Below are 17,587 nucleotides of genomic sequence, written 5' to 3'. Positions count from 1 at the left end.
TTATTTTTACCTCTGTTGTAGGTGTGAGCTGTGTGAAGAAGATTCTACCATCCCTGATGACTCAAATAAGTCAGGAAACATCTAAAGTGGAACATAGGCAGTTCTGTTAGGGATTTTCTGGATTGGAAACCCACTCACTGGATCTGAGTTGAAACTGTATGGTCCATCCTGCCCATACTTGTCTTCAAACCTGGATCTCTGGAGATAACTGCTAAGATCTCTGCTAAGCTTGTAAGCCACCCTGAGTCTTCGGAGAAGAGCGGGATATAAATGCAATAAAAATAAATAAAATAAAAAATAAATAACTTGTCTGTGTGATTGGGTTGCAAATCAAGGCCCAGTCTGCACCTTCAGAGATGTACCAGAGCTTAGCCATGGCAGCCAACCATGGCCCACCAGCATATGAAGGGACCAGTAGTTTTATGCACACTGCAGCTGCTGCTTCTCCTGTCTACATACCCACCACAAGGGTCACTACCATGATTCCCAGCCTGCCTTACCTCCAAGGGAGTGGTTCGTCCCAGCAAGGCAGCCCAGTCTCCAGCCACTCCATTTGGACTCAGCCTGGAGCTGAGAGTGTTGCTTACAACCCTGGATCTTCTCATCCATCAGTATCCCCACGGTTCTCCTTTGCTACCAGCACCCCCATCCCAGCAACTACTTCCAGAGAAGCATCTGCTTATAACAGTTCTCTTAGTATCTCGGCCAATAGCAGAGACCAATATGCTCGGAGTTTCAGTGGGTCCTATTCCAGTCCATATCCAGCAAGTTATATGACCCCAGAAATGGGCACGAGTTGGACTTCATCTCCCTTTGATAGCCCCATGCTCCACAACCTTCAGAATCGGGGTACTCCAGGAGTTTCAAGGCATACCAACATAGGTAAGAATGAATTTTCTAAACTTTATCATGCCAAGAAAGGTAATATTATTTTCAATCTGGGATGGATTGCATGACATTGATTAAATTTTAAAAGATAAAAAAAATACTGGGCTTTTCAACAGTTGCATAGATAATTATCAATAAAATGCATTTTTCACATTTTGTCAGTGAGGTAGTCTTTTGAGGATCCTTTTTTTTCCAGAAATTTCGTGTGACAACTCTTTTACTTCCTTCAGTGGAAATTAATTTAGCAGTTCTCATAAACAAAAGAACTCAGGGAGATAGTATCTACAATTTCTTCATCAGCTTTAGGAGCCAGCAATATTGGTCCCAATAACATAAATATTAAATGTGTCTTTTAAAGGGAGGCAAGTCCAAGAATCCACAGTACTGTGATGGAGCTGTATTTTAAAAAGTGCACCTAAGATTAATGTCAGGGAAATTCTGTAACTTCCAATTCCACATAGTTCTTGTTTTTACCCTATTTATAATTTACTGCACTGGTATGTGAACACTGGTATGTGAACTGCTTCCTATAAGCTTTATTCCTTTGCAATTGCAGTTCTGTCACATTGGGACTGGGAGGAAGTCCTTATAAATACATTGGGAATTGTTTCTGGTTATGTCTTCTTGTCTCCATGATCTTCCTCCATCCTATAATTCTGAACTGAAAAAGATCTGCTATTTGTTTAGCTTAGGATACAAGCAACAAAAGAGTCGTAGCTTTGTTTATTACTTTGTATCATTTGATGCCAAAGGAGGGTGTTGTCTAACCTTTGAGGTCTTTGCTACATTAAGCAATTTTTAATCTACTATTAAAAATTGTATTGCATAAAAATCTTAACTTTAATGCTTTAGTTCATGTGGATTAAACAATTAAGGCTCAAAGTAGTAATCTGTACAGCATGTTTTGTTAGCATTGCAAACGTTGCCAGTTGATTTGAGGAAGGCATATTCTTTGGGACAGTGTTTCTCAACCTTGCCAACTTCCAGATGTGTAGACTTCAAATCCCAGAATTCCCCAGCTAGCCAAGGTTGAGAAACACTGCTTTGGAAGATATGTAGAAGGGCACTGCCTCTTGTGAGCAAAATTATTCCTAGATCACCCACTGCCTGTTCAGGTGTAAATAGGTTAAAGTGCTTTATGTATATTTGCCCAGGAATCCCTTTAAAAAAAATAAATTAGAAATTATTATACTCACACATTCAGTGATAAATTGGTAAGCTATGGACTGTTAGAAGCACAGCCATTCTAATCTCCCAGTCAGCCAGGCTCTGTGTGTTTCTTTATCTTTTTTTTCACCATCTGTAATGTTGATACTCAATAGTATGTTTTTCTGCAGAAATTTATTCCATTGATGTTTTAAAAACTGAATAGGATGTGTATGAGAATCTTCTTAGAAGAAGCTGGTGACAGGTATAGATGTTCTAAGGAAAAATAAATTGAGGGTTTTGAGCAATCCATTACTTGGTATGATGTGCTTAGTATTTTGCAAGGGTGTGTGTGTATGTGTATGTATATATATCACAAGATTTCACCTATATATAGGTAATACCTGCGAAATCTTGTTGTGATCTAATTTCAACACTCTTTAGTTACGAGATGAGATTTTACTTTGGTTTCAGTTCAGAGTGATCAAGGTTTGCTTGCTGATTAAACACAATTGTAGAACAGAGGGAGTAAATATAAACCTGAAATTTAAATTAGCCCATGGACAAGGACCAGGAAGGATATGCAAGTTACAACACAGGGTTTTCAAACTGTTCTGCAGAAAGAGTAAGGGAGAAAAGGATAGTTCACCCAGATACAACCATGGGTGGCCAAGGTATAGTGGAAAAGGTGGGGCTTCTCCTCTGACATTCAAAACACTCTCACAGTGTCACATCACACTCTGTGTGAGCCGGAGAGGCAGGCAGTGGCAGGGTGAAAATGATTGCCACAATTTTTCCCTCAGAAAATACCTCAGCCATGCCATCTTTTGGTGAATGCATAGACTGCTTTCTGCAAAGTCGTCCTGTCCCAGCTCTGCTTCCTTCCCCCCTCCCCTGAGAAAGGTGAAATGGAAGTTTTGGGGTGAATCTGTATGATTGAGATAACTTCAGTAAATAAATATGTATATCTTGATTAGAATGAACACAGGTTTGATTCATAAATTTGATTTTTTTGATTAATTTGATTAATAAGTTTCATTTTATTGCCTATTTTGTATCACTAGAAGTTTGCCCCTTGATTAGAATTTCGGGAAATTTATTTTTTAATTAACAGGATCCATAGCCTAAATAGTTTGAAAATCTGACAACACTACATAGTAAGTTTGTAGCATCTTTGTTGCATTTAATTAATATTAGTAGCTTGTTCACACTTTTGCTTTACTAGTGCAATACGGTTATTGTATAAAACACTGAAATCCTCCTGGACTTTCACTTTATAGATTTGCAATTTATTATCACTAAGGCCAAAAAATGAATCAATCACCATACTTTTTCATCTCTCTCCCTCCTTCCCTCCCTCTCTCCCTCTCTTCTGATTCAAGTATTTAGTAATGTTTCTGCTCCTATTCATAGAGAAGGTGAGAGGGAAGTGAGGAGAAAGAAAAAGGAAGTTAGGATTCATTTGATTAGGTTACCGTCCTATAAGGTAGAATTTTCCAGCTTTTCAGATGTATTAGACTTTGAGTCCCATAATCCTCTTCCAACCCTGTGGGCCGCAGAATGAGAAAGGCTTCTAGAAATACTTTCTTGTGATGATGCAGTCAGTTTTCCTATTAGTTTATTTTCTTTTGCTTTTCTTTTAAGAAGGTCAGGAGACAAGATATTTATTTATTAATTTATTTATTTATTATTTGGATTTATATACCGCCCGTCTCCCGAAGGACTCGGGGCAGTGTACAGGGCAATTAAAACACTATATACAACACATAATATACAAAAAATAAAATAAATTAAACCAAGTAGCCCTAGACAATAAAACATGTTCTAAAATGTAAAATTTAAAATCTAAAATCCCAGTCCCTTTTTTAAAATCCTGCTTTTTCAAAACATTATAATAACCCTAAGAGGTCGGTTAGATTGAAACAGAAATGGCTAAGGGTGGTTCAAGGTTAACCACAAGTTCTCATCATAAGGTAGAAAGTTGAATCTTAGTTTCTTGAAATTGGCCTGTTATTCTGACCAGTAGATCACACTGGAATTTGATGTGAATTCAGTTCAGCCATCCTTTGATGGATAGTTTTTATGTACCTCCAAATCAATTTGCCTCAGAGATTTTTTTCCCCCATACAGGCCCTCCTTTGGAAATGGAACAAAATTAAGGACCTAAAATTGGAACAAAATGATTATTGATTGGAGGCAATAATTCTAAAGGGTGGAGAGGAGTGAAAAATTCAGCTCTCATTTTCCTTGAGATTCTTTTCATCTTTACATAAGTCTGTTTTTACATGAATAAACAAATTGCATTAAACTTCTGTTACACTTACCTTATTTTTTAAAACAATTTGATTCATTTAATTAAATTAGTTTTCCTAAATATTTTTATTTTATTTTTCACCAGGAGCAGGAATTAGAATGATTTATAGAATAGGTCAATATAAAATCATACTTTTGAAATAAATACAGAAACAATCTGGCAGCTTAGTAAAACTCAGTATAAAGAAGCATGGATTGTCAGCAATTAAACCATACTGGAAGTTGCTTAAATCTACATGCTGGCATGCCTTCAGGGGCAAGACAAGATAATGTTGATAGGTGCCAAATGGACATCACAGTTGGCCTCTAAGGTGAACCCTTTGAAAGTACACATGCTGTAAATTGGGAAGAGGGGGGGAGGTCAGGGCTAGGTTTTCTTTGAATCTTCTCTCTCAATTAACTTTTTAGATAGTGGATTGGAGAACTTTACAGTTGTCTCCGAGTGAGACTAAACTACAATTTCAGCTTTCGGTCAGGCCGGTGTTATAAATGGTCTTTTAGAGATCAGAGCAGCACAATATTAGGTAGTAGGGAACATAAACATTGGGGGGGATGTATAATTCGTTCATTTCCTAGTTAAGAAGCATCTGGCTGGTTATCCCAGTTGGTTTAGATAGGCCTTTGATTTGATCTAATATGCTGTTCTTTGTGTTCAGCAATTCTTGCCCAAAGCTGCTGAAAGTGTTGGACTTAGATGAGTAGAAATCAAGGACTGCATTTAACACAATGAAATTAAGTTCTGATGAGATTTGAGTTCAGAAACAACTGCAATAGGAAGAATACTACAATTATAGGCTAAGTTGGAAAGTGGAAAAAAAAACAGTCTCAGAAGAGAAAACATTTCTATACTGCTACCAGGTAAGCTACATAACTGTGTCCACAAAATTACCAGGAATTGAACTTAATTTGAAGGAGATTTTATTCCTTCTCACCTTACTACTGGTGTTCCTTGGTCTGTGTCTAAACAGTGGGCAATATCTGTGACTTTGTACTTTGCTGTGTGATGTAGTAGGTCAAATTTTCCATTCACACCCAGCACAGGGACCTCTATGCCAGCAAATTGTCTTTTTTTGTGCCTGGGGCACTATGTTGGTCTTCAAATGAGGCTGAGCTTTGCAAAAGTTACACACGTGTGTTTGTTTTTGCAAACTGAGAAGAATAGGGACATTTCTGTGGAAAAGCCTTCCTTTCTTCTTCACTTACACATATTTAAATGAAACACCAGGAGCCCCTGGGCAGCCAGGCAGAGGTGTAAATAAGATCACAGGCTTTTCTTCAGTAAGGATTTAAGGGGAAGAGAAGAAAGATTAGGGGTTTGGTTTGTTTGTTTTTTATGGGAAGATTTAAATGGAATTTTATTTAGATAGGATTGATACTATTTTGCAATTCTATGAATTATTTGCATTTTAAGAGACTTTTATCAGTGATATTGAGAACTTCATTCTGGATAGAATTTGGTCTCTGTCGTCATTGAAAGCTGCATTATTAGGTCAGATTAAATTTGAGATTATCTTTATCAGATTTTTTTAAAATACAGAATGAACCAGAATGTTAAGCTTCAGTTTCTACTAGCACCACAATCTAAATCAGACCTGGGCATTTTAGGGTCTGCGGGTCACTTCCAACCCTTTGTCTGTCTCTGTCCAGCTTGATGATGGAAGGGGAGGGGCAGTCGCGGTGGTGGGGTGCGGTGGCAGTCTTCCACAGCAGCCCCAATTTCTCATGTGGAAAATTAATTGCCCACCCTGATCTAAATCCTGCTGAATGACTGTGGAGGACTTGGTCCATCTCACATAATCCCTTGATACTGGACCAATGGCTACATGACATTGGACATCACTGTTCTCAGGTAGTAATACTCTGTTTACATGAATGGCTTTGACATCAGACCCCTGTGTACATTATCAAAAGAAAAAAACAAAAACAAAAAAGGAGGTTAAAAAAAATCTTAACATGAATAGTATTCAATAAGGAATTGAATTTGTTTCATGGTGTTATCCTTTGTCTTGGAGATCTAATTATTAATCTCAGATGGCTTGTGAGTCATGCAGTGACTAAAGGATGCATTTGGTATCTGCTAGAGGTGCTGCCTTATTTTATTCCTCTTTTCCTGGCATTCCAAAGTAGAGTAAAACAGGCCCAGTTCAGATCATGTACAGGTAGTCCTCAACTTACAACCACAGTTGAGCCCAAAATTTATATTACTAAGAGAGAAATTAGTTAAGAGAATTTTGCCCCATTCTATGGCCATTCTTGTCACATTGGTTAAGTGAATCACTGAAATTGTTAAATTAGTAACATGGTTGTTAAATGAATCTGGTTTCTCCATTGACTTTGATTGGCAGAAGGTCCCAAAAGGTGATTGCATGATCCCTGAACACTGCAACCATCATAAATGTGAGTCAGTTGTCAAGCAGCCAAATGTAAATCACATGACCATGGAGATGCTGAAATGGTCATAAGTGTGAAAAACTGGTCATAACTCACTTTTTTCAGTGCCGTTGTAACTTTGAACATTCACTAAGTGTGTTGTAATTCGAAGACTATCTGCATATAGCATACTTTAGATTACGGGTGTCAAATTCGATCGCGTCACATGAGTTATTGTGACATATCATGATGTTCTTTGCCTTTGCGGAGCCGGGATGGGCGTGGCCTACATGTGACATGTCCAGCCTGTGGGACACCAATTTGATACCCTTGCTTTAGATCAATGTATGAATTTAGTTCCACAAAAACATATAGAAGTGCGTCTTACAAAACATGTGGTTCAACAACTATTAATTTTTAATCTTTTGATTTGGATTTTACATTTTTTAAATGTAAATATTAAATATTTAATATATATTTAATATATATTGTAAACTTCTCAGAGTTGTTTAGGAGTTGGGCAATCCGTAAAACAGGCAAATAAATACAATACAGCCAATACATTAATTGTCCCATATACAATATCCCTCAGAGATTCCTACTCTTTATACTGTTCTGTATCCATATATCCTCAGCACTAAATGCCCAGTTCTACTGTATTTTTGCTGGTTTGCAAACAAGTGGTTTTCCATATTACTTACGGTTGGAAATTGTTTCTTTTAGGAATGTTCAGCCTTGCAAATAATGTAAACAAAGCTCAATTGCTTTCTGTTGCAAATGTTTCCTCCCCCACTTTTCTTTGCAGTTGCCCAATTTTTTTAAACCTAATATGTGAAAGCAAAACTGCACTAGAAGCAGACAATGAAATCAAGCAAATCAAGGAGGATACAAGACTGGTCCTATTGGAACATTCCATATAGTTGGAATTTGGCAGTGATTTTTCAAAATCCTTGTTCTTTTAAAAAGGACAGTAATTTATATATCTGAATCAGTAGTGATCTTTTTAAACACAAGTTATATTCACTGAGCAGCATCAGTCTTCAGAATTATATTTGTGCATGAAGGACATATTTTTTTCTTACCTTGTAAAATATATAGTTTCAAATTTGGCAGTAAATAGACCCTTCGCTTTTCCAAATATTGTCAAACAATAGATTTTGAATGTCTTTTGGTTTGTGTGTGTGTATTGCCAATTTTGCTTCAATGCTCTTTTTAAAAACTGATGTATCAATTGTTTTCTTATATTGTTAACATGTGTCAGTGTGTAGTGTGTGTGTTTTGACTGCATTTAAGCAACTACAAATAATGGCATAATTAGCTAAATAGTTCCTTAATTCTGTGCATCTGCCAAAGGAAAGGGTATAATTTAATATTGCATTAGATTCATGCAGTGTAAATGAAAAGAAATTATATTTTAGCATTTTTAACTGTAGTAGCAATGACTGCAGGAGTGAATAAAGCAAAGATTTTTAATGTGAGAACAGTACCAGAGTGTTGGTATTTTAAGTACATGAAAAGCTTGGACTGTATAATGTGCAAATTGCTACCTGTCTACATATCACTGGAAAAAATGTGCTTTTTCAAATGTTATGATTTCCAAATTAAGGATTACCTCAGAACAGGGTAACATTTTTTTTCCAGGTGAAGGACATGCTTTCCAAAAAGTAATAGCTAGAGTGAAGATAAGTTATATTCACTGATTTAAAAGATATTTTATTGAACAGTATATATTTTTTAAAACATCTTGGACTTGTGGTGACTCCAGGTAGATTAGAATCACAAAAACAATCACAGTTTGTAGTTTCATTCTCCATGAACTGCTATAAGCATCGCTATATTTTTCAGTTCCTAAGGCCTTCTACAACTGAGTCTCAAGATATTGCATGGAGCATGTCAACAGAGAAGACAGGAAGAATGAGAGACTGTAGCAGCTATGCTGAATGAAAGATGCCAAGCACTTCTCCAAAGATTTCAGAAAGTCCAGTGCAGGAAATATGTGGATAAAATGCTTTCATTTAACATGTTGGTTTCCCCCTCAAAAAAAATTGTCTTAAGGCACTATGATGAAAATAAATTAGTTTGCCAGTTCAACAGACAAATTTTGTAGCTACATATAAAAGGGCCTTGGTGCCTGATTGCAAATGTATAGAAAGGTTGGAAGACTTCCTCTATGCATGGAAGCTCTTTCTATACATATAAGATTAGTTATCCCAAAGGAAAATTTCCCCCTCTACCATAAACCCAACTCTTATCTGTAATGTAATGATGTGATTAGCTTTTTCTTTTTCCTCCCTGACTCTTTTTCTTTTTTGCATTTTTCCTTTTAATCAATATGCCCCAGTCTGGTGCTGTTTGGATATGTTGGACTATACTCCTATCATCCTCCAGCAGCATGATTATTTGGGAGATATAATCTAACACTTTTTTAAAAACTTCATATTGGGAGTGTCCATGGAGATTCTCAGTCATCCACGTCATGGTTGTCCCAGAGGGGCACTTTCAAACAACTGGACTTAGTTTGTCTTTGAAAACATTTTGTTTCTCATCCCAGAAGCTTCTTCACCTCTGACTGAATTGGGAAGAGGGTTGGGAGATTGGGAGGAGGGAGTTGGTTTAGATTGGGGGCTTTTTTTCATTGTATTGGAAGAGCAACAGCGTATATATAATGTTGAAAAATCTAACACCCAACATGTTGGCTAACTAATTTATTTACTTCTAATCTGCACTTTCTGTTTTGCTGATTTATTATTTTTCAAAAGACTGTTTTTATTTTCTAATTCATGACTTATTTCATTTTTAGAATGTAAGTAGCATGTCATATCTTCTGACTCATGTATCCTTCAGAACTCCATGGAATAAAATGATCCAATAGCATACCTAGAATCACTGTATTAGATGCCTAGATCATTAGATGCCCAGAATTATTGTAAGACTATGAGATGAAGGACTTTAAGAAACCAATGATATGTTGATAACATCTTAAATGAGTTACATTGATATGTATATAGAATGGTATAGAGGGTTATTCAAATACCCTGATCTTCTGGTAGGTGACTAAAGTTTGGAACAACTTGACTTCAGAAGTCAAGATCCTGAGTGCTTGTGCCTTTCAAAGAAGATCATTAATCTGAGTCTGTTAGACAAGAGCAGTGTCTCAGAACAAAGAAGGAATTGCTGTAAATGTCTGTCTGGTTCAGGCACTCTTCTGCAGCACCAGAGCTGAGTTTAGTCACTTTAGTTTTCTGACCCATCTTTCCTGGAAATTTCAAGGTGCCTATATAGAGTTTCTTAATTCAGTTTTATTCTGACAATGAGAAGTTTGTGAGATAGCTTGACTTGTCTGATAAATTATCCAGGCAGACTCTCTAAATCTTCCTGTTCCTTCTCCAATACACTCCTAATACTAACTGGCTTTCAGAAATGTTCAAGAGCTTTGTAGTTACCCTCTTTTCATTCACTCATTTTCTGTTGCTCTTCAAGGCACACACATACTCTCCAGATTACCAGGCATTTCAACAACATAGTTTAAAACTTAAGCTAAGAACAGGAGTTATAAATACAAGCATATACAACATACTCATTCCCAAGCAGTAACCTTACAGAGATAACATTAACAAAGAAGTCCACGTGTTTTGTGGGAGTTAATATTATATTAATATTTTACAGGGGAAAATCTCCTTTGAGTTGAGAGTGTTTCCTTATGAATCAACCACTTGGGGACAATACCAAGTAGTTTGCCATTGCTTTCTTCAGATGCTGTTGTTTTATCCTCTTATAATCACAGGTATACTGAGGTACTATGGCATAAAAAGTCACCAAATGTAGCTTGTAAGTTCCATGTTACCAAAGCAATTTAAGTGGGAGAAATCAGAAAGCTAGACAAGAGGTGACCTTCCCCTTAGGGCTTGAATGTGTGTGTTTGTGTGTAACCATATTTTTGCTGTTTGTTAAGCAGAGTCTCCCCACTGCATTTCCCTGCATGTTTCTGCTCCTTTTACACCGTTGGTGAACTCCTAGCCATTCTATAAGCAGCAGGGGAGCAGTGGCTCCTGTAGCTTGTATTTCCATGGATTGTGACATTTATATGGATGGCTTCAGCCCTTTGCCATAAACCAGAAGACAATGGGAGGGATTTTGACACTGTGCTAATAGCAGGGTTTGATTCTTCCAGCGTTAATGAACAGTTGAACCTTAAGCTTTATGGAACCAAGGATGGACGTTTGAGATCAAGGTGCCAGCCAGATTTAATACTCAGGTGCCAACTGTTCTGAGTCCTGCTTCATTAGCATCCTTTCGCCTAGGAGCCTTAAAAGTAAACTGCTAATGAGTACACAGTATAAGTCTTCATCTGTAAAAAGAGAGAATGCTGGGACATCTCTTCTTCCTTTTGTTGTATAAGTTATTTGAGTAAATGGCTGTCAATTATATCTTTAGTTTTATTTATAGTGACTTTTCAGTTTCAAGGGTTAAACCTTGACACTGAAATTAGATTTGGGAGGGGATAAATTCTACTGAGCTATAGCTCAAACTAAATTTTGGAAATTAGCAACAGGAAACTAGACCTGATGGGTGAACCCATGCTGTGACCCAGTATATACTTCTTGATAAAAAAAAATGGGAGGGGGTTATCAGGTCAAATGAGCCGGTGCTCACTGCTGCTCATGGCAAAAATGTGCATCTGTCTTAGGAGAACAGTGGAAAAGATTCTTCACCCACCTTGATATACGACTATAGAGTTCCTCAATGTAAGAATGTTAACTGTGGAAATCTTGTCATTTCGTGCATGGAGATACTTTAGTCTATACGTGGATGTAGGCACGCAGCAAATTCTGTGTCCCAAATAGGCAGATAGTAGAGACATTTGCTGGCTGTGTGACAATGGAATTGAATGGTGGAGAATAGGAATAACTTGTGTGTTCCTACATTCCCCTGCATTTTTTTGACACTTGAAAAATGATCATGTTAACCATCCTATTTTTAGTCATGATTGCTGAATGTAATGTTATTGTTCAGGGATAATATGTTTTTGAGTAGGAGAAGCTTGAGAGGTGGCTCTCCCTTCATGCCTTTTTTGTGATCTTCTTGGAATGTTTTGATAGATCCTGCCCAGATCCAGCAGGGCTTTTTTTCTGTTCTTCAAGAAAGCAGACTCTGACTTGCAAATGGAAAGTCTTAATCTCAGTAGTTAAAGGGAGCTTCAGAATTTACAACTAGTCAAGGAGAGAAGCAACCTAGAACTAAGGAGAAACTTCCTGACAGTTAGAACAATTAGCCAGTGGAACAGCCTGCCTCCAGAAGTGGTGAATGCTCCAACACTGGAAGTTTTTAAGAAGAGAGTGGACAGCCATTTGCCTGAAATGGTATAAGGTTTCCTGCCTGAGCAGGGGGTTGGACTAGATGACCTCCAAGGTCCCTTCCAACTTATTATTATTACTATACTGTCTCCCAGTTAAGGAGCTTTTGCTACTCTTTCCCCAGCTTTTTTCATTTCTCCAACTTCTACTCCCCAACCCCTTATTGAAAGATCTGCCTTTTCCATACTTTCTTTTTAGAAATTGCTTTTAAATGTTTTAAAACAGCATTCTAACTGAAGTGGGTGTGGGAGCCTTTGAAATTAATGTACATGTACAAAGGTACATTCACAGAATGAGCCATTTCAGGGAACGTTATCAAAGAATTTAAAGAATATAAAGAATATGAAGGGAGGAGTAAAATAGAACTTCCAGTACTTAAATTGAATGCTATCAACTATGCGCAGACCAAGAGTCTCTTACTTGTTTGCATTCCACTACCATCGAGTTAGGCATGGTTCAATTGGGAGCAGTGACTTTTACCTCCCTTAATCCATTCTTTCTTCATATTGCTATTGTCTCCTATTGGGGTTTTGTGCTTGGTCTATAAAATCTGGGCTGCAAAAATCTGACCAGGTAGCAAAGAGATGGAGCTCCTGAACTGTGCTTTCATCCAGTGCTTGTCAGGATTTTTAAAGGCCAGATAGCATAGCCCTATCGAATAACTAACACCTATCTAGCACCTAGAAACCAGGAGACCTTGAATTTTAACTCTACCTTAGGCACAAAGCCCTAAATGACTTCAGACCAGTCATTTTCTCTCAGGCCTAGGAAGGAGGCAATGGCAAACCTCTTCTGAAAAATCTTCCCAGGAAAACTGCAGCAACTTTTCCAGGCAGTTTCTGAGAATCAGACACAATTGAAGGGGGGGACCCCTAATGCTACCTACCGAAGCAAGTTTTTTCAAAGCTCAGTGGTAAGAGTGAGTCTAGTCAATTGCCAGTTCTTGTGGACCCCAAAGTTGTTGTTTCCCTTGCCATTACTGCCTTCCTTCCCCACCCCAGGCCACCTTCCTCCAGCTTCTGGAATGGAAGCTATAGGGAAATCTGTCTGGCATGTTCACTGCCTTTGTTAAGGTGATTGGCTTAGACCGCCTTCTTTCAGTAAGCAATTACGGTACCTGTAATATTTAATTTTAACATTAATGTTGAAATACTAATGTTAAACTTAATACTTAAATATTTGTATTAAACAAAACATGTACATATTATTTGAGATTATTACTATTGTTACTGATTATTGCTTTATACTTAGTATTATGGTACTATTAGTATTATTAGTATAGTATTAGTACTATTGTCTACTGACCTGTAAATTTTTGTATTGGCTGTTATTTGAGATTATTACTATTGATGCTGCTTATTGCTTAACATTAGTATTACTGCAATAGAATTAATATTATCTGCTGACCTGTAAACTTTTATATTGGCTTTATTATTGGTTCCTATAAGTGGTTCTTAGTTTGTAAATTATTTGAAAATTACCCTCAGGACATTCTTCAATTGAGTGGTATATAAATTAACTAATTTATAAATAAATCCATAAGCAGCAGTGAGATCCCCAACAAGTTCAGTTTAAATTGATTACCAATGAGCTAAAAGTAACAGCAAATGACACTACATTTTTTAAGAAGAAGCAGCCCTCCAGGACTCAAAGGGCTTCCCAGCCAAATGGTCAGTGAAGTTCACTGTAACTTCAGTTGTGACTGATATCCTTTTGAAATGCATGTTAGGAACCAGGAAGAATAACTGATGGATACAGTGAATGGTTACATTAAAATATTGTGGAATATTGGAAACTTGAATCTATGTTCAGGGTTGGAAACTGGAACATAATATTGGGATTACTTAGCTTAGTAATAAGAGAAGTTTGAGAGTAGGAGGAAAGAGTATTATATATGTTTAGATAGATAGATAGATAGATAGATAGATAGATAGATAGATAGATAGATAGGTAGATAGGTAGGTAGGTAGGCAGGCAGGCAGGCAGACAGACAGACAGACAGACTTGGAAGGTGAATATTTTTCTTTCGAAGCTTTTCACGTGAGACAAAATAACCAAATCAGTTCTCTGATTGTATTGTTCCATGTCTGTGAGGTCCTGGATTAGCAAAGTTTAAAACACTCGCACTGTATCTCCAAATATAATGGGAATATACTTTTTAATTAGAGTGTTGAGGACTAACCACTTGAAATAAGTTGCTAGATGGCCATTAGTCTCCATCCAGGCTTATCTTACATTCTTAGGTTTTGCTTTGCTATAAGGTTTCTGCATATTGTAATATTTCTTGTATCAAATTAGCATTGCAGAAGATTTTATTACAAATCCCCATCCAGCCATAACCTTTTTCGAGTGACCTTAGGTCAGTCACCATTTATCATTTAAAATTATCTATCAGAGTTTTGAGGATAGATCAGCTTTGAGAGAACCGTAGATTGCATGTCATTGCATGTAATTAAGTCAGCAATCACAACAACCAAACAAAACTGGCTCTGATTTACACAAATCCAGCGGCCTCTACATTTGCCAGGGCACAAATATTGAACCCACTCACTTGCCTGCTCTGCTTCTGGCATAGTAATTCATCTTATCTCCATTTCCAAAACATTGGCATGCCAGTTTATACATGGCTAAGAATTATACTAAAATAGCTCTTAAAATGTGTAGAACAGCCTTGGGAAAAATTAACATTGAGTATTTTTTTCCCCTAGAATATCTGATGGTTTTGCTAGGTAAAGACTCAGGGACCCCTTGAGAGTGGGTAGGGACATGATGAGAAATTTTAAAAATTGTGATATGTTCTAAACACATACAGTAATTGAAAAGTGAACTTGTGGATGGCTCATGCTAACTTCTACCCCCCTCCATATATGCAAGAATTTGTGTATGTATGTGTGTCTGTCTGTGACCTCTATCCCCCTCCATATGTATGCAAGAATGTGTGTATATGTGTGCCTGTCTGTCTGAAAGCATTCATAGAGATAAACAATTAAGTTGTCTTTTGAAAAATCATTGATCAATTTCTGAGAAATCCTTGTAACCACTATATAGCAGGGATGATCTGAAAAAGTTGGGTTGCATTATATATAGTGTTTGATCTTAAGGAAGCTAAACATTCATCCTTACTTTGTTTTTTTGATAGCCTTAGTTGTTGAAAAGGAAACCACAATATGAAACATTTTTCAAATATAAAAGGTGATACATTATCTTGAAATCTTCTGCCAGAGGCCTATCTTCTTCAAAATACTAGGTAAAGGTAAAGGTTCCCCCGCACATGCATGCTAGTCGTTTCCAACTCTAGGGGCCGGTGCTCATCTCCGTTTCAAAGCCGAAGAGCCAGCGCTTGTCCGAGGACGTCTCCGTGGTCATGTGGCCAGCATGACCAGACGCCAAAGGCACACGGAACGCTGTTACTTTCCCACCGTCATGGTCCCTATTTTTCTACTTGTATTTTTACATGCTTTGGAAGTGCTAGGTTGGCAGAAGCTGGGACGAATAACAGGCACTCACTCTGTTACGCGGCACTCGGGAACTGCCAACCATCTGATCGACAAGCTCAGTGTCCTAACCCACTGACCCTTTTCAAAATACTACCTGCTTTTTATTGTGCAATTTCTAGAAATAGTCAATTCTATTTCTTGCCATTTTCTCTTCCCGGCAGTTATCTTTGTCATCCTAAGCTATTGCTTTTAGCCTTTTCTTATCATCTCTCCATTCAGTTTCTTGTTCCAAACTGTAGTTCCTCTGTCCCTTAGCTTCCATTGAGCAAGGTAGAGGGATCACTTGAGATTAATAATAATAATAATAAACCTTTATTGTCAAAGTACAACATGTGTACATTGAGATTAGCTGAGCCTCCCCCTGTGCTCTCTCCCCCCAACACACAGTGACAACAAACCCTCCATCCCACCACACTATGTGAACCAACTACACCACACACCGGCCTCCCAAGTCAATTCTGCATATTGCTCATTTACAAATCTTTTCCTTTCCATATTATTTCTGCATCAGTCTTCTGATTGTCATAGCAATCAGCCAGCCATCAATCTTGGCCATTTATTACAATGAGATTTGAAGTGATTAATCCCATGTTTCATTGCTTTCCAACATCTTTTCTCCACCCTCTCTCTCCATCTCAGCTGTTTTTCTTTCTTCTAAATTATTCAAACTTTGTCACTTCCAATCTGAGCCTTGATCAATAGACAAAGTTAATGATAATCACAAAATAAACTCTGAGGTTTCAAAGTTCATCCGGCTTCAGCCCCTCCCCCCATCCTGGGACCACGTCAGAGGCTTTCATTGATTGTTGTGGAGGGAGAGCAGGAGTTTGAACCTGGCCTCTCTCCTCTCACCAATCTGATCTGGATTCAAGACTGCTTCAATTCTCTTCCTTATCTGGAACTTTTTGCCTATCTTATAATGTCTGTTATTTTAGATAAAAAGCCCAATCAATAGATTTAGAAACCGGGCAAGTTCTATTCCTCTCTGATAACTTTGCTCCCTGCAATTTTATCAGCTAGGTCAGGGTTTTTGTGTGACTCTGCTGAGTTTTGGAAGTGACCTCTGCAGATACTTTATCAATGGCTGTTAAAAAATCTCTGGTCATGGTAGTGATGGTTGTAATCATGCTTTCTCCAAGAACTCTGACTTGTGTAATAGTTTCTGTCACATCCAGTTTTCAGCTCCAAATAGGCAGCAGAAATGTATATATGCATGAGATCTTTTGATCATCTTTACACAACTGTGTTTTGCTTGGAGATCCTTTATGCAAGCTCAGCAAGAGTGTTAAATGTATTGTGACTTATGATATTTCATGTGATTTAGGGCAGTACTCATTCACTGCTATTTAAAGGAAGCAAAAGCTCTACACAAATAGAAAAGTCACAAGGTCTACCTTACAAAGAGTAAGAACTTTAGAAAAATACAAGCACTCCATGGACAGAAAGCATTATCTGTTTAAGAATTTCAAAGTATTTGTATGGTCCTTGCTCTCAATAACCCAATAGTGGTTTCTCCCTTTCAAATGAGTTGGAAATGAACTACAAGTAATTTTGCACTTACAACCACAATGAAGTCCAAAATTTCCATTGCTAAGCCAGACAGTTGTTAAGTAAATTCTGCACCATTTTATAACCTTTATTGCCACAGTTGTTAAGTGAATCACAGAAATTGTTATATTAGCAACACAGTTGTTAAGTGAATCTGGTTTCCTCATTGACTTTGCTTGTCAGAAGGTCGCGAAAGATGATCACATGACCCCGGGACACTGCAACCGTCATAAATAGGAGGCAGTTGCCAAGCAGCCAAATTTTGATCATGTCACTGTGGGGATGTTGCAATGGTTGTAAGTGTGAAAAATGATCATAAGTCATTTTTTCTAATCATGTTTTCTCGAAACATTGAATGGTCACTAAACGAATGATTGTAAGTTGAGGAGTACCTGTATTCATAACATGCTTGACTTTATATAACAATTCTGTTGCTGTTGCTGTCAAAATGTTCCTACATTTGGATCATAT

The 17,587-nt window shown here is 37.4% G+C and overlaps 1 protein-coding gene across 1 annotated transcript in view; it reads left to right on the top strand.

The window, feature by feature from the left end:
• Positions 1 to 356: 356 nt before the first annotated feature.
• Positions 357 to 17,587, top strand: part of GATA4 (GATA binding protein 4) — a gene marked incomplete at both ends in the record, with an annotated part of 49,784 nt that continues 32,553 nt past the window's right edge. The window contains one exon of the mRNA XM_083350377.1: positions 357 to 882. Coding sequence (XP_083206503.1) covers positions 357 to 882 — 526 coding nt within the window. The remainder of the gene's footprint in view (positions 883 to 17,587) is intronic.

The sequence above is a fragment of the Vipera ursinii genome (assembly GCF_947247035.1).
Source record: "Vipera ursinii genome assembly, chromosome: 1".
NCBI lineage: Eukaryota > Metazoa > Chordata > Lepidosauria > Squamata > Viperidae > Vipera > Vipera ursinii.
The sequence above is the reverse complement of the archived record's forward strand: the minus strand, read 5'-3'. Positions and strand labels throughout refer to the sequence as shown.